At 37.9% G+C, this 18,910-nt stretch overlaps 2 protein-coding genes across 3 annotated transcripts in view; both read left to right on the forward strand.

Annotated features, from left to right (window-relative positions):
• Window positions 1-18,910, forward strand: part of SLIT3 (slit guidance ligand 3) — a 536,826-nt gene that overhangs the window by 415,099 nt on the left and 102,817 nt on the right. For both annotated transcript variants that reach the window (XM_049829395.1, XM_049829396.1), the window contains 4 exons: window positions 2,283-2,426; window positions 5,598-5,741; window positions 11,192-11,355; window positions 13,528-13,660. In XM_049829395.1, the coding sequence (XP_049685352.1) occupies window positions 2,283-2,426; window positions 5,598-5,741; window positions 11,192-11,355; window positions 13,528-13,660 (585 nt within the window). The remainder of the gene's footprint in view (window positions 1-2,282; window positions 2,427-5,597; window positions 5,742-11,191; window positions 11,356-13,527; window positions 13,661-18,910) is intronic.
• The window catches only part of PANK3 (pantothenate kinase 3), a 307,492-nt gene that overhangs the window by 151,665 nt on the left and 136,917 nt on the right, over window positions 1-18,910 (forward strand). The gene's annotated exons all lie outside the window — the stretch shown is intronic.

Genomic DNA, 18,910 nt, shown 5'->3' on the forward strand with positions numbered 1-18,910 from the left:
CTATTTATTATTGTAAGGTTTGTCTTTTGTCTGCCTTGCAACTTTGATTTCACCAGAGCATTTAATCTTGGATTTTCAAATCTTTTGCATGGGAAAGGTATATATAAGAGGCTTCTTCTGAAACTACTAGTATATTTTTGGATAATTTTGTGTTGTTGAAATGATCAGGCACTATTAACTCAAATGAGTGAGGTTCCCTATCTGCAGAAGTTCTTTGACAGCAATTAAAATTTAGATGGTCTGGATTGTATAAGGGTTCCAACTCCTTTGCAAATTATGGCCAGCCTTTTTCTCCAATATTTGCCCTTTTTTGCCTTAAGCATCCAGTAATCCATTAAAATTGCACCCACGCTTTAATATATGTGACTAAATATCTTTTAGATGATAAACACTTACTAAAAAAACGTTGTAACTACAAATATAGGTCAGTTTGCAATTTGTGAATTGAAAGTCAACCTCTTTGTGTATTATAGTAACTCACCCTCCCTTCCCACAAACATTTACTTATTTATTTTTGTGCAAATATGCATCATGGCATGATCTTTACCAGGAAAGGGATCATTGAGAGCATTTATTTATGCCAGCATTCAAAAGAGATGCTGAGCTATAAACATTTCCACTAGAGAAATAGCTGAGCCCCAAAATTAAATGCATATGTCAGAATATCCTTCCTTGACTTGCTTTGACATTGAACATAAACTCTTCGTGTGAGTGTTAGCACAAAGCACTAAACTTCTGGAAAGCAAAATCTGCATGTAAGTATTTCTATATGTTTTTATGTTATTTTTGGCTGATTGCTAGCATACTCCTTTTCTTTCTGATCACAGAATGCACAAGAGGTGATGGGCCACATGCTGTAGGGCCCACTATCTGACAGTTGTTCAGCAGACATAAACCAGCATACTCAAGTTTCCCACATGAAACATGTCTCCAAGACTCAACTTTTTTTACTTTTTTTCTTTTTTTTAATTATGTGATGACGTCTGCAAAGAGCAAGACCCACATTATTTCTATCTGAGGCCAAGCTGTCCTGTTGCCATATCTTCTGTCAACTTTTATCCCAACAAGATTGCCTGTTCTTCTGAGCAGAGTAGCCCAGGTGTTAATCTGATACCTTGTCATTTGTTTTATATCACCTGGAATTGGATTTTGAAACTATTACTCATGCTGTGTGTGTACCGGGATCATTTCTGGAATAATGTGCTATTCAGTATGAGTAATAGTGTTGGAATTTGGCATCTTCTTGGGAGCAAGAGCATATCTTTTACTTTTCCTTTTTTGTTGTAGACAGTAAAACAAAGAATAGTGTTTCCTGTTATAAACCTAAACAAATAGGATTATCCATCATAATCTATACAGGGCATCATAGAAGATACTTGAAGGACTGAGACCCAAGGTTTTAATGTGCTTAAGGTCTTTTATATAAATGTTTTAAATAATTAAATGCCATTTATTTTTATGCATTTCTAATGGCATTTTATCATTCAGAAGTTTTCACTGGGTTTTTCACAAATATGAAATATTCACAAGATTAATTTTGCATTTCATCAGAACTGCATTTGACTTTGTAGATTGAAGTTTTCCAATGTTGATCTATAAGCAAACACCTTGAGACTGTATAGGCAGAGTAAATATTTAGAAAATAATGCTGTATATTGCAGTAGCTGTGAATTGAGAATTAAGTGATACTCATTTTATTTTGAGTGGTGTGTTAAATTTAAGTGCCTGGAAGTTCATGAGTGCACATATTAAAATTTGTATCAGATATATGCAGTCACACAGTTTTGTATGTTAGTCCAGTGCTGAGTTTAAAGAGAGTAAAAGGTCCTGGTACACTATAAAAAAGTGGTCCATATTTCAATGTGTGGTACCTATTTCAATAACAGTAACATTAACTGATTCTTGCCAGACGAGCACCCGGTCCTAAGCATGGTCCATAACTTCATGGACATAAATCACATGTTAGAAACCCCCACTTATTGTATCCCTGAGACCCTTATAAGCAAGAAAGATCTGAGGTGTAAGAGCTGGTAATTCTGTTAATTTAAATACTCTTGATATATCTGATATAATTGTGGTTTTGATGAGTGAAGGGGAGCTATTTGTAAGTACAGTAGGTATACTTTTGCTCTCCTTGTATGCTCTCCTTGCTGAAAGAATGTCTCTCTAGATAACCACTAAAAGGCACATATTCTTCCTATCTTCCTCCTTCCAGTGTGATGACGTATGTTTGGAATAAAATGCTAATAATTTTCTTATTGTGACTGGTTGTGTTCTTCCAGAAATCTAAGCAACAATAAGATCAAGGAGATCCGAGAAGGCACATTTGATGGAGCTTCAGGAGTGCAGGAACTGATTCTGACAGAGAATCAACTGGAATCAGTGCATGGACGAATGTTTAGAGGCCTCACAGGGCTAAAGACATTGTAAGTGCAAAGACCTGTCTTTCTCTGTTCCTCCATAAGTTGAGTGAGAGTGGTCAAGTTGAGCAATGCCCGCTAAAATCTCTCTTACTAGACAGCAAGCTCTAAGGCAGGGTCTTGTATCACTGTCATGAAGTCTTCAATATAGTTCTAGTCCTGGGTAGGTTTGAGATTTATCTGCTATTTCTGTGAAAAAAACAGATTTTCAAGAATTTCAGGAGTAACATGATGGTGAACCTGTCATGGGTGAAATTTGGGCACTTTTAATCGTTTAATGCCTTTGTTATTTCCTATGGAAACAAGGCATTTAAGAACATGTTTGCTATCTATTAGTCCATCCTCCCGCTCTGCCTCCACCCAAATTGGAATTGTTGGTCTGCTCAAACCAAGCTTCAGAGTAGGCTATGAGCCTAAAAGATTTTTAATATCCTACGAACTATATGAAATCAATAGGTAGGGAGAGGAAAATGACTCAAGTTACTGCTGCCACCAAAACAGGTATAGCTAAGCAACTTTAAGGTAGGCATAACCAAGCTGTCACAGGTCCTGCTGACAGAAGGTAGCTGGCCACATACTCTGCACCAGGTGTAGTTGCTCATGAGCACAGGCATGGCTTTGGACTAGCCACAGTATACTCTTTCTTGCCCGCACTGAGTACCATAAAAATTATGTGTGGGTATACTATTGGTTATGTTTGGGGAGAGTGTGAAGGACATGTAGAGTCCAAATGCATAAGAAATCAGTTTGGAATTACTTCTGTGCTTAGACAACAGTTTTAATTTATTTCTGAGAACTAACACTTAAACTCGTAGTACCTAACACTGATTTATTTTTGTGTTAAAAGTTATACTGGAAGAAGGATCACAGACAAGATTTCAAGATGGTGTCTAATCCACCCCATCCACCATCCTGGGAAGCAGTCAGGGCCTGGGTTTCTGGTGTCAGCAAAGACTCATGCCAGATGATATGTATGAGCTGTATATGAAAAACACCTCTCTTGCCTAGTCTTCCCTGCTGGAGAAAGAAACCACTTGACTAGGTGGATGCTGTCAGTCCATAGACTCTAGGAATCAAAATGCAATTTAAAATTTGCAATTTATTAATTAGCAGCAGATACTTCTTATGTTGCAAAGTATCATGGCACAATTACTTCAGTCCTTACTCAAGTGTAAAAACAAAATCAAGTTTCACTTAAAGGACTTTGGCCTGTAACGATGAATAGAGAACTTTTCTTTTGCTATTCCTTTAACAGTTTTTCTTCTGTGGTTACAGCCATCTGTTCCTTAATTTCATGTATGCACTTTACTAAGGGATTTGAAAATACTGTCCATAGATACTAAATTAATTTTTATACTGCAAAGCAGCCTGTGGCAGTACTCCTAAACAGAATTCAGCATTTTTTAATAAAAAGATGCTTAACATTCAAGCTATCCCGCTGACCTGACCTACATTTCCCCCTAGCTGATAAAGCAGTCTAAATATACACAGCATGATATGAGGATCTGTAAGTATAATTTTTCCTTCAGGAAGGGTACACAGTGCATGGTGAACGATGATACAAACCCAAAGGTTTTGGCTTGAGGGACATATATTTCTGTCCATTAATTGACTTTTTTCGAGCATCAAAATTGTGATCTTTTACAAAGAGGCCACATTGTCATGTCATGACCCATGATAGGGTCGTGGTCCATTTTTTAAAATACTGTATGGTTCCTGAAATGTAATAAATTGCTGTGCAAAATATATTGGCATCCAAATTTGGTCATCACATCTTACAGTACAACTCCCTGATACTTTACATACAGAATTGAGAAAATGTTTCTTACTGCTACCAAGCCACTAAGGGCCTTACTTCTCTTATTTACTGCCCTATTCACTTTACAGCTTGTGGTCTTGATGTGGCTTTCAGGCAGCTTAGTACTCCATGTGTAAGGTGTGTGTCTCTGTGCCCTGTGACTCTTTTCTGACGCAGTTTCACCCCAGTTGCAATACCAAAACTATTGAGACCATAGTGCCTGCGATGGTAACTGTACATAGAGAACAGTAATGCAAAAGCAATGTAATGTTCAGATCTTAAACACTGAGTGTTCATGATTACACTGTGAATTTCTTTCCAGACATATCTAATCTCTCTGTGGTCTTTCTCAAGTATCTATTGATGTAGCATCTAAATGCCCAACTGGCGGATACAAATCTGAGATTTAAATCCAGACTTCTAAGGGAGTCTGAATTTTCATTGTTCATTGCATGAATTTGATACCAAGGAATTAACCCTCCTTGATTTGGAGAATCAATTCACTGGACAGCAGCATGAGCTGCATATATTTTGTGGATTTTTGGTAGTATGCTTTAATTACTGAATAATTTTTCAGCTAAGTAGGAATATCACAACTGTGTAGTGATGTTTACAGACCCAGATGTTGACTGACATGCAGTGTAACAAATACACATGAGCCTCTTTTGCTATGGAGTGAAACAAGATACTACAGTCTTTCAGATTAATTGGGCTTTATCATTGAGTTCATTGTTACCATAACAACTCAGAGATGTATCTTCCAAAACACAGCACTGATTCATCTGGTACAAGCATGGAGCAAAGACCATTTTATAGGATGGTTACTGCTTTCTGTCTTGTAAATTAATTATTATAATGACATTTCAGAGCTTGTGTTCGGTCTGGAAATCTTTCCTAAGCAATTCCTTGATTTCTGCTGAGGATGATTTTTCCTTCCATACTTTTGCAGTGTGAGTTACAAAAGCCATCCATGATAGGAGTAGAAGTAATGCGGATAGTATTGTTCGTGTCACACATTTCTCGCAGCCTTTCTCTGTTGATCTCTGAAATACATCTTCACTTACTCTCAGATATTTGCTAAATTAAGATTTTAGTTTTTATTTCAGGTTTGCTACTAGTCATAATTTTAATTTCATACTACTTTCAGGTGCGGCGCTCCCATCAGCCTCTAATGTTGTGTGGAAGAAATGTGTTTTAAATTAATGAGACAATGTTTACGTGAATCTAGCCCTCCTTTAGCTGTGCTGTACTTCAGCAATCAATAAAAATAAAGCACAGTGCTTGCCAAAGCATCTGGTGATGCCCTAGGTAAAGGACCTCCTATCCTGAAGTTATCCCCCCTCCCAGTAGTTCCTAATTCCCTGTTTTAAACCCTGCAGGATGCTGAGGAGCAACTCTATCAGCTGTATAAACAATGACACCTTTGCTGGACTGAGCTCAGTGAGGCTTCTTTCTCTGTATGACAATCACATCAGCACTATCACCCCTGGAGCCTTCAGCACTTTAGTCTCTTTGTCTACAATGTAAGTTATCTTTTTATGGTATGAACATGTCATGATGCTGTTATTCCATGCTTTCCTTTTAAGAAGACAACATTTGAGTTTCAAAATTAAACTACTTATTGTTCATATATGGAAAGCATCATTTAGGGAAAGAAAACCCCATCCTACTGAAATCGCAGGTTTGGAGGATTCAGAGTGTAATTTAGAAAAACATTTGAATTGCTTCAGCTAGAGTGCCTGAAAAAACTTCGAGTTTTCCAGCCTCAGGCAGGATGACTGTATGTTTTGCCATGTCATAGCTTAGTGCAGTGCACAGTAGAAGTTCACATAAAACAACCTCTGCAGATTCGGAAGTGTATAGCTTATCAACTTTAGCTCCCTGAAGCTGCTTTAGATACAGTAGATTCTAATTTTGTAAGAACAGCTTTTTTGCATTTCAGTTAAATTAGTTAAATATCAGAAGAAATCTACTAGCTAATAGATTTTTAGAAGAGCCTAAGAGGACAAAATAATCATGTCCTACAGAATATGAATTTGAAAATTCCAACCTAAGCATCTCTGATAATTCTCTTATATTTCTCAGTCCTTCTTTGAAGTATTTCCCTTGCTTCTTAAATATGTTTACATACTTTTTGTAGTGTAGCCCTTTTAATAAAGTACAGACTGATAAATATGGAAAAAACCTCTGCTCCTTGTTTCCAGCTGTGAATGGGGACCCTGATGTTGTTGTTAATGGAAGTTGCCCTGTCCAGTCAAAATAAACTATTGGTGCTATTGCATTTCAGATTTTGAAAGCATTCTCCATCGTGTTTGGGGGAAGAAAGAAGTGTTGAATCTCAGCTGTTTTGTTGCTCAAACTTTCATTTTGTTGTTACAATTTTTCACCAGCAAATCAGTTATCATTTTGGCGTTAGCTCCACACAGCATAAAGAACCCAGACTTTTCTTCCATTCACTTTCTGTAGTCCTAGAAGCCTCCTTGAAATTGATGGGCAAAGAGAGAAGCAGAGCCAGCTTATTTTCATTGACTCTTTTCAAGTCACTGGTCAAAGCGAGTGGTGCTTGCTGAAAGCTTGTTCTCACTGGGCTGCAAGCAATGCCTGCTTGCTTCTCGCGCAATTGTCTCCGAGCTTCCTTCCATGGATCCCTTAATAGCTATGACTCTGAATCAGCCTATAAAGTCCCTACCTTGTTTGCCTAGAAGCGTCTTTGTCCTGTTTTGTTAGAAGATAGCCCATTTTCTTCTTTTTTCAGCTGTGGATAAAGATTGTTACAATTTCTAGCAACAGCAATTAAAGCTGCTGCTAATTAGAATGCATTGCTGTGGCACTGACTTATAATAATGTTGGTCATAAGAGGCTCCTACCTGTGTCTTGATGAAAAAGTTTGTTCTTTGACATGTTTTCACTCTATACTTGTTTTACAGACAGGAGAAAGTGTGCTTTTGACTTCTTTATACATTGGTTTAAGGTCATAGTGATATTTCACATTTAAATGCAAAATTCAGGTGTGTTTGTTTCCTAGCAGTGCTCCACTGTAGGTGGATATATTAGATGACAACACTACTGAAGATAGATAGTATGAGTGCTTTTCCTGTTCAACCCACACTTTGTAAGTTAATCGGATATTATAATGACTTATTTTTGCATCTATTAATGTGAGCCAGAATTTCATACAAAGTTTAACATTTCCATTTTTATCTTGGCATATTTACAGCACTAAAAAATATTGTTCCTTTTGTTATTACTCTTTGTGAATCAGCCTCATTGATATTACCAAAACACGGACAGCTCTGAAAATAATGCCCTGACTAATGGTTTTCAACAGAGGAAGGACTATTTTGCAAGTTATTGGTAAAAAAAAGCAGTATTTTATTTGTTACTGGTCAAACTATGTACTGTAGCATCCTAATTTGAAGTGTGCTTGCACTTCTGCATACGGGGAGTTCAGTCACGTCTTTCAGTCCTTACACAGTCAAGTGGGCATATTTGCAAGCGGAACTGATTTTCCATGAATTATTACTATAATAGCTGCATGGAGCTAATGCCAGTAGGATAACTGGTTTATCAGAATGACATGCAAACTATTCTAGTATAAACTTATCCTAAATTCCAGGATATATTTGCAACCTAATTTCAACAATATCCAGATGGGTTTCAGCACGTTTTTCTACCAGGTCACTGGAATCCTTTTAAACAGTTAATATTCTATGGCTTCTTTGCAATTTTTAAGAGACACTTGTAGTAGGATATGCATATTTCATTCCTCAAGACTTCTGTTCCCCCTTGATTTTAAAAATATGTCTATGTCCTTGAGTAAACACTTCTGATTTTAATGTTAGTATGACATCTTTGCTAAAAGCTTGATTGCTTTGTTTCTGTTTGAGTGGTTAAATCACTGTCTTACGTGTTGGAACTCTGATTACTAATTATGAATTTTTATAACAATTTGTCTGCCCAACATTGCTGTTTGTGATTGGAGAACTCCACTTGAATAGCCAGATTCCAAAATAAAGCTTTTGCAAATAAGTGGCCTTTCCAGACTTTCAGTTGCTTTTCCAGTGAAGTAGGGAATCTCTTGTCTCATGTGATACTTATAGAGAGCCTTGATCTTAATTTTTTTCCAAAAGTTGCATCACAGTCTTGCCATGGAAAGAGCATGTATGTAGGGACATGTATGAACTGAATACTACATTAAAGCAAAAAATCACTGCTCTGCAGTCGGACAAAGGACAAAATCAGGTGTTGCTAAAGCAGCAGGAGAATGTGTGTAACGTGTGACAAGATAAATTTGTCCTTTTTTACCTAGAGCTATTTGAATTTCAAAACAGTAGATTTGTTTATTTATTAATATGTAACAACTTCTTTCTTAGTTCCTAAGAAAAGCATAATCCAAATTCCAATCCAAGGATTTGATAAAATTTAGGTCATACATTAACCTGTGTTTGCCAAGAAGAAAATGAGGGTTTGTGGATGGTTACTGCTGCTCAGCTAGTGAGCAGTAACACATTAAGTCAAAGAAACCTCTCCTCTGTAGAAAGGGATAATTACTATTTTGATGGGAGCATTTTGTAGATTGAACATTTGAATGTTTCTGAAAGCTTTTGATATGTGCCGGTAAGATGCTCTCTAGACGTGCAAAATATTCTTTACATTCAGAGCTGCTGGCTTTCCAGAAACCTGATTATATACACCTGCTGTTTGTTTCCAATTGTGGATTATTTAATTCTAAGGATTTGTGTCACGGAAGTTGTTCTGTGAATATGATCTCACTCTTCCATCAGTGGAACAAATGGCCTTTGAAGCATTGGTTCACTTAGCGTTGGAGGTTTAAATGTTTGATTTGAACACTGTGTTCATGCCAAGTATGTCAGTATGGAAAATATACAAGGCATCCTGCATGTGGTCCCATTATGGATTAAAGAAAATGGAAAACAATTCAGAAGGAAAGTAACTAGAATTAGAGTAATGCTTTCAGTGCTTTTCTGCACATTCTGTCTGAAAGCTCGTATGTAACCTGTTTGTTTTCTCACCTTTATAGAGCAAGTTAGCCTTGCCTTTGAATCCTAGTCAGCATGAAGTGGGTTGAGTATTTTTATTATGGAACATTATGCTGAGTTTTCTCCTCCTCCACAGTTCTCCCTTCACGCAATGTACAATAGTCTGTGCTAGATCCACATGTAATTACACATCCAGAGCTCCAGGCTAGCACAGTGATTGAAGTAAGCTTTTTTTACAATGCAGAGAGCAGCTGTAAATCATATTGTGGGTATGTGATGTTGGCCTAGAACCTATATAATTCAGGAGTTGGTTTGGGGTTGTTTTCTTGCTGCCACACCTCAACTGTGCCATATGTTTTTGTCTTCAGCACTATTGTTTTCTGAAGGAATTGCTTGGCTGAAAACCTAATGTGATTTTGACTACATGTTTAGTTTTGTAAAAGTATGTTGCAAGTGAAGATTTACAAGGTCTTCAGCTACTACACCTGCATTTGAATTGCCTGTTTCTTTAAGGCCTTAAATTTTTTTGTCTTTAAGCTGTGCTATGCTTTAGAGAAATTTCATTATCTTCTATTTTTCTGTACTACCAAAATAATAACTCTTAGACATATTCACATATGATGTGAGAATTCCATGAGTGTTAGCTTAGATACTTCATTTTCCATACATGGGGCTCTGACAGCTCATTTTTCTTTGATAAGGCAACCTCAGACTGAGGCTATTGATTCTTCCTGTGCTTGTACATAAGATAGTCAGCCTTCTTGTTTTACCAGAGATATCAGCCTCTTTCATTCATCTGAAGTTTAGTTATAAAAAAGCTTACAGAAAAATTATGGATAGGCATTTCAGTACAGGACTCCAGAAAAAGTTCTTTTTCCATGATTCTCAACACTAATTCTAGTTATCTTAGAAAGATGGTTGCTTAAAATAACTGTCACCTTACACTCCTTTCATTCAAAGGATCACAACCTATTAAGAAATAGAAATGAATAATATCTTTTCCATATTGACTATGTTACAGGTGCTCCACTGAGAAATTGCTATGTATCTATGTTTTCATGTCTTGACAACAGGATGGATAGGGCTTTCCTTTTTTAAACACTGCTAACCCAAGCTACGTTAAGAATACATCCCTCTGATGGAGGCTGTCAAATGGTTGCTTTGGGTACTGTACAGCACAGTACCGCAGCTAGGCTGCAACTGTATTTGAAAGATATTTCGGGAGCTGTAGCAAGATTTGATGCAAACCTCACAAATTTCACAAGGCAGTAGAGCAGATGCTTTTCACTACAGATACACTGACCTTAGAAAGCTTCATAAGAAGTGGCTCAAGCTGACAGTGCTGCTTTATATGTGTACATAGAGAGTGCTATCCTTACTATTTCAGTAGGAAGCCCAAATCCAGGTTGCCAGTGGCTCCCACCTGGCATTGTTTTCTGTGGGCCATAACACAGGCGAGTGGAAAGCATGATCATACTGGGGCAAGGAACGGTGTGCTAAGCCAGCTTGGATGTACACATAGGGAGTGGTACCTGCAGGTCTGTGCTAAGGCCTAGCAGTGCTAAACTTTTGCATGGCATTACTTGAAATAATGATATTGAAGATCGTGCACGTGTGGGTAGAGTGTGTGAGGTGAGTTTAGACTTGGGTGTGAGCTGTAGCTTGGGTTGAAATCCACTATGAATACAGCCCTGGTAGTGATGTAAGTATGTCTAAAAAATAGTTGTAGCAGTAAGTATTTTGGTTTATAAACATCTATATCTATATATATATGCATATACATATATTTTAATTACAACCCTAGTCCTAATATAAAACCTGCATAGAACTTTCCCAATCTGTAGAACAGAGGAGAATCTCACAGAAACAGATGGCAGGAAAGAGCTTGGACTTGGAACCCATCATCTTCCTGTAGTTATTTCAGTATTTCTGTATGTTCATATTTGATGCGATTATGTCTTGTTCTGTTTCAGTAATTTGCTGGCTAACTCCTTTAATTGTAACTGCCATTTGGCCTGGCTGGGAAAATGGTTGAGGAAGAAGAGAATTGTCAGTGGAAATCCGCGCTGCTTGAAACCTTTTTTCTTAAAGGATATTCCAATCCAAGATGTAGATGTCCAGGACTTCACCTGCGATGGTAAGAAAATCCAATTCAGTTTGGCATTTATGATAATGTTGGCACCTCTGTGAGGACCTCCCTTCCTATCAAGCAATACTGCATGGTAAACATTGCAGTTTAGTGATGAGGAAGACAGCTGTTTAGAGCTGAAGTTCATTGTTCCCTATTAGGAGTTTGTTTTTATTCTTGATTTCCAGTTTCTGAACTTCTACTAGCTACATCTAAATATAAGAATGAATTTATTATAGACAAATGCTCTGCTTTGTATAATGCTACTATAATCCTGGCCCTTGCTCCCACTTCTTTGTTCATACACTCAGATAACACTCTGGGGGAATGGTGCTTGCTTGGAAAGTCTCTTAGTTTTGGATACTGTTCAGTTTCACAAATAACAGGTATGAATAAAGGGAAATAAAAACACTTAGATATTTGAAGTGACACAGTGATTCTTAATGCTTTGACGGGTCCATATAGGTTTAAAAAAAAAACTTCCTGACATTTAATTCATTCTCCAGGTAGTTCTTTGCTTTCTGATCAAGCAGATTTTAGACAAAATAGTAAGGAGAAAAATTGACTGATGAATGCACTGCTAACTTGACTTGTAGGCTGCTGTTGCCTGTTAAGACCAGATATGCTGGAGCTGCAGTTAGTCATACCTCTAAAGAGACCATAAGAGTGATAGAAGTTTCCTACTTAGAGTAGAAATTAATTCCTGTCCTAGCTGAGCAATCTGGCAACAGGCCCAGGTGCTTGGGCTCAGAGCTCAAGGGACCCAAGTTGAGTCATTAAAGAATAATTTTCTTTTAGTTCGGGAGGAAAAAAAAAAAAAAAAAGTCTGCAAAATGGCATTGCATACGTGGGAGCTTTCTCTATCGTACAGTCACTCATACAGCTGTGGTGAATGGAAGGTAGATGGTGGCAGGGTGTAGAACACAGAACATAGGGGGAAATTGAATATGCTGAAGAAACATGCTCTTTCTGCAGGTTTATGAAAGACTTTGAATTTTGTTTCCAGTCATTAAGCGAGCTGGGGAGAGAAAGAAAAACAATCTTCCCTGTTCTTCTGTAGGCTGGTCATCCTTCTACATCCCTCTGAATACAAATTATTCCCTACCCATACATTTATGGGTAATTTTGTTATCTTGTATCAGGATTTCTATCTTATTCTTTAATCTCAATGCTCATGGGTACATCCTGCAGAGAGAAGAAAGAAACAGATCTCTCTCAATTAGTCCTTGCATCAGTTTAAAAAAAAAAAAAGGCAGCACATGATGACAGCTGGCTGTGCGGTCTTGGATTGCAGTACTGTGTCTCCGTGCTGGTCAGCTCAGGCTGCCTGTACTCACAAACAGTTGTGTGGTTCCTCTCACTGTCATCTAGAGAATGTGCCACTAAGTGTTTTCTTTCATATACATTGTGATACTGTAGCATGCATTTGCCTCATATTCTGCAAAGCCTGTTGCTTTGGGGGAAAATCCATCCTTTAATGTTCTTAACTTCAAAGACTTGGTTTCTTCTGCAGAAATCCTATTGTTCTTCAATTACAAGATTTAATCTGCTGTTTATGGACTTTTGAAACCATTTTTGGAGAAAGTAGATATTTTTATGTGTGCACAGGTAGATCACCAGCAGTTGGAAGTATGCTGCTCAGTTTCTTGTTTGCCTGGTTATCCTTGTCAAAAACAATGAGGTATTAAAATTCAGATGATAAATGAAGTGCCAGGCTGACTTTAAAAAGTAAAAAATCAATATCTAGAAGCTGAATTTTAAAAAAAAAAAAGTTCCTAAAGCAGAGTAGGTAGTGAATATCATCTGTCTAGATCAATTTAAGGGCAATGTTCTGGTCAAGTTCTCCATTTCAGCTAGTACATTGGGAGTGGGGGAAGGATTTGGGATTCACATAACTGATTTTACTGTAATTTGCAAAATTACAGAGAAGCAGATACTCCTTAGAAAAAAATATTTATTAAAAAATATTGCTATTCAGTTTTTGCGCTGTTTTTCATGTTCCCTAAAGAACCTGTATGAAGGCAGGTTGATCCAAAGCATAGGATCCACTTTAAAATATTGTGATGGTTGCCATGGATTCAGGGATGTCCCTCCTTGGTCCTTGTAAGCAGTTATCTTCAAAGTGCATGACTTTGGGCCCTAAAGCTGACTTCTTAACACGCCAGTTCTCTCCCTCTGCAGGTAACGATGAAAGCAGCTGCTTGCTTTCACCTCCTTGTCCTTCCCAGTGTACCTGTGTGGACTCGGTCGTACGCTGCAGCAACAAAGGGCTGCGGATATTGCCCAAAGGAATTCCCAAAGACGTGACTGAGCTGTAAGTTACCTTTTACATAGCTTCTTTCATGAGAAGTTAATGAAATTACATCGTAGTGAGGCTTTGTAGGTCCTTGGGGGTTTTGCCTTTGACTTCAGTGACTGATGTTTTGTGCTTTGGTGCTTTCCATATATTTTGACTGTTATTTTTATACTTATTTGTCCCTTGGCTGAATACATTGCTCTCTAATGGGAACACAGTTTATCTATCCTTGTACCCATTAATTCTGTGTGTAGGGAACAAATGCATATAGTAGTACCAAATAATCCTGTAGTGCTTCTGAGAAGCCTAAGCTCACAACAGGCAATTTGAAAGGATGATGAAAATATGACTTATGCAGCTGTGAGCTAATTATCCTCTGAGGAGATTTAAAAAAAAGATAAAGCAAGCCAGTGGTGGAAAGAAACAATGAATTCTTTTCTCCAAACCTCATGAAATGGCTAAAATAACAGATAATTTGATTAAATTGTAAAGTAAATTCATCCTAGTTGAGAACCATCTTTCTAGTCATCTTTCCACGTACCCCTTGCTATGATTTTACACTGGATTTGGTTCTTTCCATGGAAAGAAAATACACTGGTGGAACTGCTTGGCTTAAATGGTTGGCAATAGAAATACTGAGCTTTTCCCCTTTAGGTCCTTATTCAAATCTATCCCAGGTGAGTCATTACTGAAACGTGTTACAATCTCATCAACATTTCTATGCGAAAGGAATTGGCAGAGTTAGTTGGTATGTTCAGTGAATTTTGTAATGAATTAAAATGTGGTTTGCACTGTTTTTACCAGCATTGTAGTCAAATACAAGACTTTGTTACTGAGTGAGGAGTGTACTGAAAGTGTATGTGGTAATTCAAATTAACATGGAAATTTTGCATTAATGAATACATCCTTGGAACACTGTTAACCAGGGGTTGGTTAAATAGTAGTTTGAATTAAAAGCCAAGTCTTGGCCTGTATTCCCTTATATATTGCCATCAGTGATAAAAAGTCTGCAAGGTGGTTTCTGCTCTATTCTTGTTCAGGTTTCATTGCATTCAAATATGACTTGCCAACAATAAGATATCACAGATGTTACTTTGATTTCCACTGCCACACTGAGGAATTTTATTTTGCATATTGAGTTTTACTGATACTATCTGATACACTGACGACATAAGTTTCACAAAAAGAGTGAAATTAATCTCACATTTTTGAAAACTGCTATATTTCTTAAGCTGTTTCTTGGCAAATGGGGCAATAGCCTGGAACTGAGCAGTTTGAGTTCATAGGAGTTTACGTGACTGTCTTCTTCAGTAGGAGCCTCTTGGCTGTGCAAGCCTCTAGTTTGGCTTTCTGCTTTCAATCCAGAAATGTGTCAGCAGAACACAGTCAGCCACGGACTGTCTGGCTCTGAATATTTCATGTTCTTGAAATATAACCTTGAATCTGTCTCAGCTGCCTCAAAATTCAATCCTGATCTCACTCTCCTCTCAACCAACACAAACTGAGCTCCTTATTTGTATCTATACCAAAAGATGAGCTGCAGGTACTGAAGCTAAGAATTTCATGTAGTTGTGGAAACCATGACAAGAATGAAATAAATAGTTTTTTGAAAAAAATCAATCTTACTTGCCTTCCTTCTGTTTCCAGATTGAGATGAAGATTTTGCCCATAATCTAGAAGGGATTATATCATCTAGGTTCCAAGTTGCAGGCGTGAACTTAAGTTTTTTTATTGTTCTGTGAGAATTGTCATTGCTGCTGTGCTAGACAGCATCTCCTGTGGAACCCCACCTCTTGCCTCGTTTTGAGGACAGTGAAAACTTGGCAGAGAGAACCCAATGGCTTTCTGGGCACAGGGTGAAAGACATTTATCTTGTTCAATCTATTTACACTTCTCACACCAGAATACCCCCATTTCCCGAGGGCAGTCCTAGATCCCTTGAACTGTGTCCTAAGGCTGGAGTATCTTCTTAAAGCTGTTTTGTTTCTGTGGTAGCAGTGGATATCTGTTAAGCACTAGAAACCAGAAATTGCAGAAGTTACCTGCTGCAGAAGATATCATGGCTTTTGCATGGCTAGAGAGAGCCACAGCAGTCTCCAGGGCAGGGATGCCTTCACCTTTCTCACTGGTACAGCGGGCACAGGTGCTGAGGTAGATTAAAAACTCCTTGCCCTGTGTTACCGCAACCCGCGCTGCCTTTCTCCCCTGCCACACTCTCATGTCAGAGACGTCTGGGCAGTGTGCTGGCGTCTCTGTGCTCCCACCAGGCACCTGCAAAAGCCGCAGTCACTAAGGACAGAGGCCATGCCAAGGAGAGGACAAGGGTGTAAAGAGCCTCTTGGCCACAGCTCCCTCCCTGCGGGAGGCCTGAACAGTGGTATGATGCAGGGGAGCGTTTTAGTGGAATTGTTATGAATGCACCAGTCCGGCTTTTATAAACTTCCATTATTGATGTATGGATTTACAAGGCACGTTAGCTGCAGTGCTTTTTATTAAACTGCAGTGTGGTTTTATACAACATGGTTTAAGAAAAAGAACTACCATGTATCTAGATAAAGCAGTCTGATACGGCTGAATATAGCCTTCTCAGAAGTTCTTTTAAATTCTTTTAGAGGTCTTACAATGGTTTTAAAGCAGGAATTTTTTCATTGTAACAGGTATTAAACAGCGATGTGCAAATATGAACATACCTCTCTCACAGGCACATAAAGAAAATGTTACCTTTTGCTGGGTCAAATTTCACTGTGCCTAAGATCACCAGCTATGTTTTATTACATGGTGGACTGGAGACACAGGCTTTCTCATTCCAACTTTCTTCTTGAGTTTCTGTTTTGAATGTGTATATAGACAAAACATTTGAAAACCATTATCTCCTTCATATTTAGAGCTTGGAATGACAGGAGACATCCCTGTGTTTGCTTTGTACCACCCTTGGGAGGAGGGATTACCTTGGCAGGGAAGGCTTCCATGTAGAATAGAGTTGAAAAGATCACTAAGCCTCCTGGCTTTTTAGAGGGATGATGATGCAAGCAATTTCTATTTCCCAGCTATTCCTTCACAAAACCCCGTCATCATGGGCAAGTCTTCTTTCAGTTTCTCAGGAACAGGGAAATATTATGTTGTTTCTTGCAAATTCCTTTGCTGTCTATTTATGTACTGCCTAGATTTTTTCCCACTGTTTACTTGTTCTGAAGAGAAGCCTTGGGTTTTTTGAACGTACTCAGTTTTCTAGTCCAGATGTTCAGAAGTAAAATGTTCATGCAAATAGCTAGTTTGGAACTTAGCCTCGCTGATGCTTAGTGGTTTAGGCTTTCCTTTTCTTCTTTTTTTTTTTTTTTTTCCCCCAATCTGCTTGAACTAAGTTTCCCATGCTCTTTTTCCTTTTACATATTACCTCAGTGCGTGAACACTAGGGGTTTTTCTTTCTTTTTTTTTTTTTTCTTTTTTTCTTTTTTTTTTCCACAAAAACATAGTCTATTTCTAATAAAGTCTTATCTGACAGTATCCAGCTGCTTTTATGGACCTACTGCAAATAATATTTTGCACTGGGGAAAACCATTGGAGGCAACTATATGGATGGCGTGTGCATAAGCTGTAACATAATGAGCATGGTGTATTTTAGAATAAATATGTACTAATCATGTCATCTCTAGACTCCACATGTTGTCATGACACTGAGCTATATGATAGCACTGATGGGATTGTTAGGAAAACCTGCATCCGTACATCATTGTGAGTGATTGTTTTTCTTTCCATTTATATTAATACATATTAATATTTGTATTACTTTTGCCACTTCTCTTTCTCTCCTCACAAACCTTCTCTCTCCTGTTTGTGTCTTTTGTTCTGCTTGTTAGGTTCATTTAGCCTGCAAGCTCATTCAGTACTTGGCACAACAGTTTTCACAAGTGGCTGACCTGCTTACTAGCAGAGGGATCCCACTGAACTGCCTTTTAGCTCTTTATTGCCCACCTCTAGTTTGCTGCCTGTTGCTGCCTCAGCCTCAGCATGGCACCTTTATTGAGCAGCATCTCCCGTTGCCAAGACGATTTTGGCAATTGCTTCCCATACATTTGTTGCCACATCTACTTGGAGGTATTTACCACCAATCTCAACCCTCCTTTCCATCTTCCAAGGCACTTGTGATTTCTTTTGACTTATGACAAAAAAAATGGCTCGTACACGTGCCATGCAAATTGTTGCAATAAATATGCCCTAAGCAGGTAGTTACGATACATGTAGAATATCGTAACAATTTAGTGCCATTTTTCAGTATGCCTATATTGCTGTTGATCAAAGAGATAACTCTGAAGTGAGATATCTGATGAAAATCATCTGCTTGAGAATGCAAATGCTTTTGCTTGTCTGGTAATCTGCGCTACTTTATACAATGACCCTTAAACACAGACTTTGGTAAATTTTCCTTTGATAACAAAGGAGAGAAACAGTTTAGATCAAAGCTTGGACTTACATGGTCCTGTATCATAAAAGGTTTTACAGCCTGCTTAATTCACTGCGGAGGAGAATTCTCCCGTTGAGAGAATGGATAGTTCTGTAGAAGGATATTTTAGTCACAGCTGAAATAGAGGACTTAAATCTGCATTTCAAATCTGACATTTAGAAAAAATAAATAGTATCAATACTATCAAATAATGTGTTCAATGACCGATGAAATTTGAGTACATATGAGAAAGGTAATGTTAGCACTAATAGAGACTAAAGATGAGTTTCACTTCAGGGCCTTCACTTTTCTCTCAAACACAGCCGTGTCTCTGTGTGTCAGACCTGTAAGCTATGGTCTGACATACAAATGCAGCAAAATCTAGAGTCCAAACTTGCCAAAACGTAAGAAAGTCCAAGATCCATATTTATGCCTAGATCCATACTTGAATTTTGTTTCTTCTCAAGAAAGTGCAATTGAAGCTCTTAAAGTTTATGCCTTGTGGATCTTTCATCTTTCACAGCCCAATTCTCTTTCAGGACACCATTTTTAGGAAACGAAACTTGCCTCAAAATTTTAGGATATTGGGTATCTGCATTAAAAAGTTTAGATTATAACAATTTTAGAGCTGCATAAAATTGTCAAATATCATCTTTTTTTTTGTACTGTAGCATTGTATATGAAATATTTAAAGAAATTAAAGGAGGGGCTTTGTGCCTTTTCAGTTACTGCCTGAGAACTGATTTCTCTCTCTCTCCAGTTTCTTCTCTTAGCACAGATTGCTGCTGTGAGCTTGACTTTATGGCTGAAGAGACATGTCAGTACAA

Source organism: Accipiter gentilis, chromosome 26 (genome assembly GCF_929443795.1).
Source record: "Accipiter gentilis chromosome 26, bAccGen1.1, whole genome shotgun sequence".
Lineage (NCBI taxonomy): Eukaryota > Metazoa > Chordata > Aves > Accipitriformes > Accipitridae > Astur > Astur gentilis.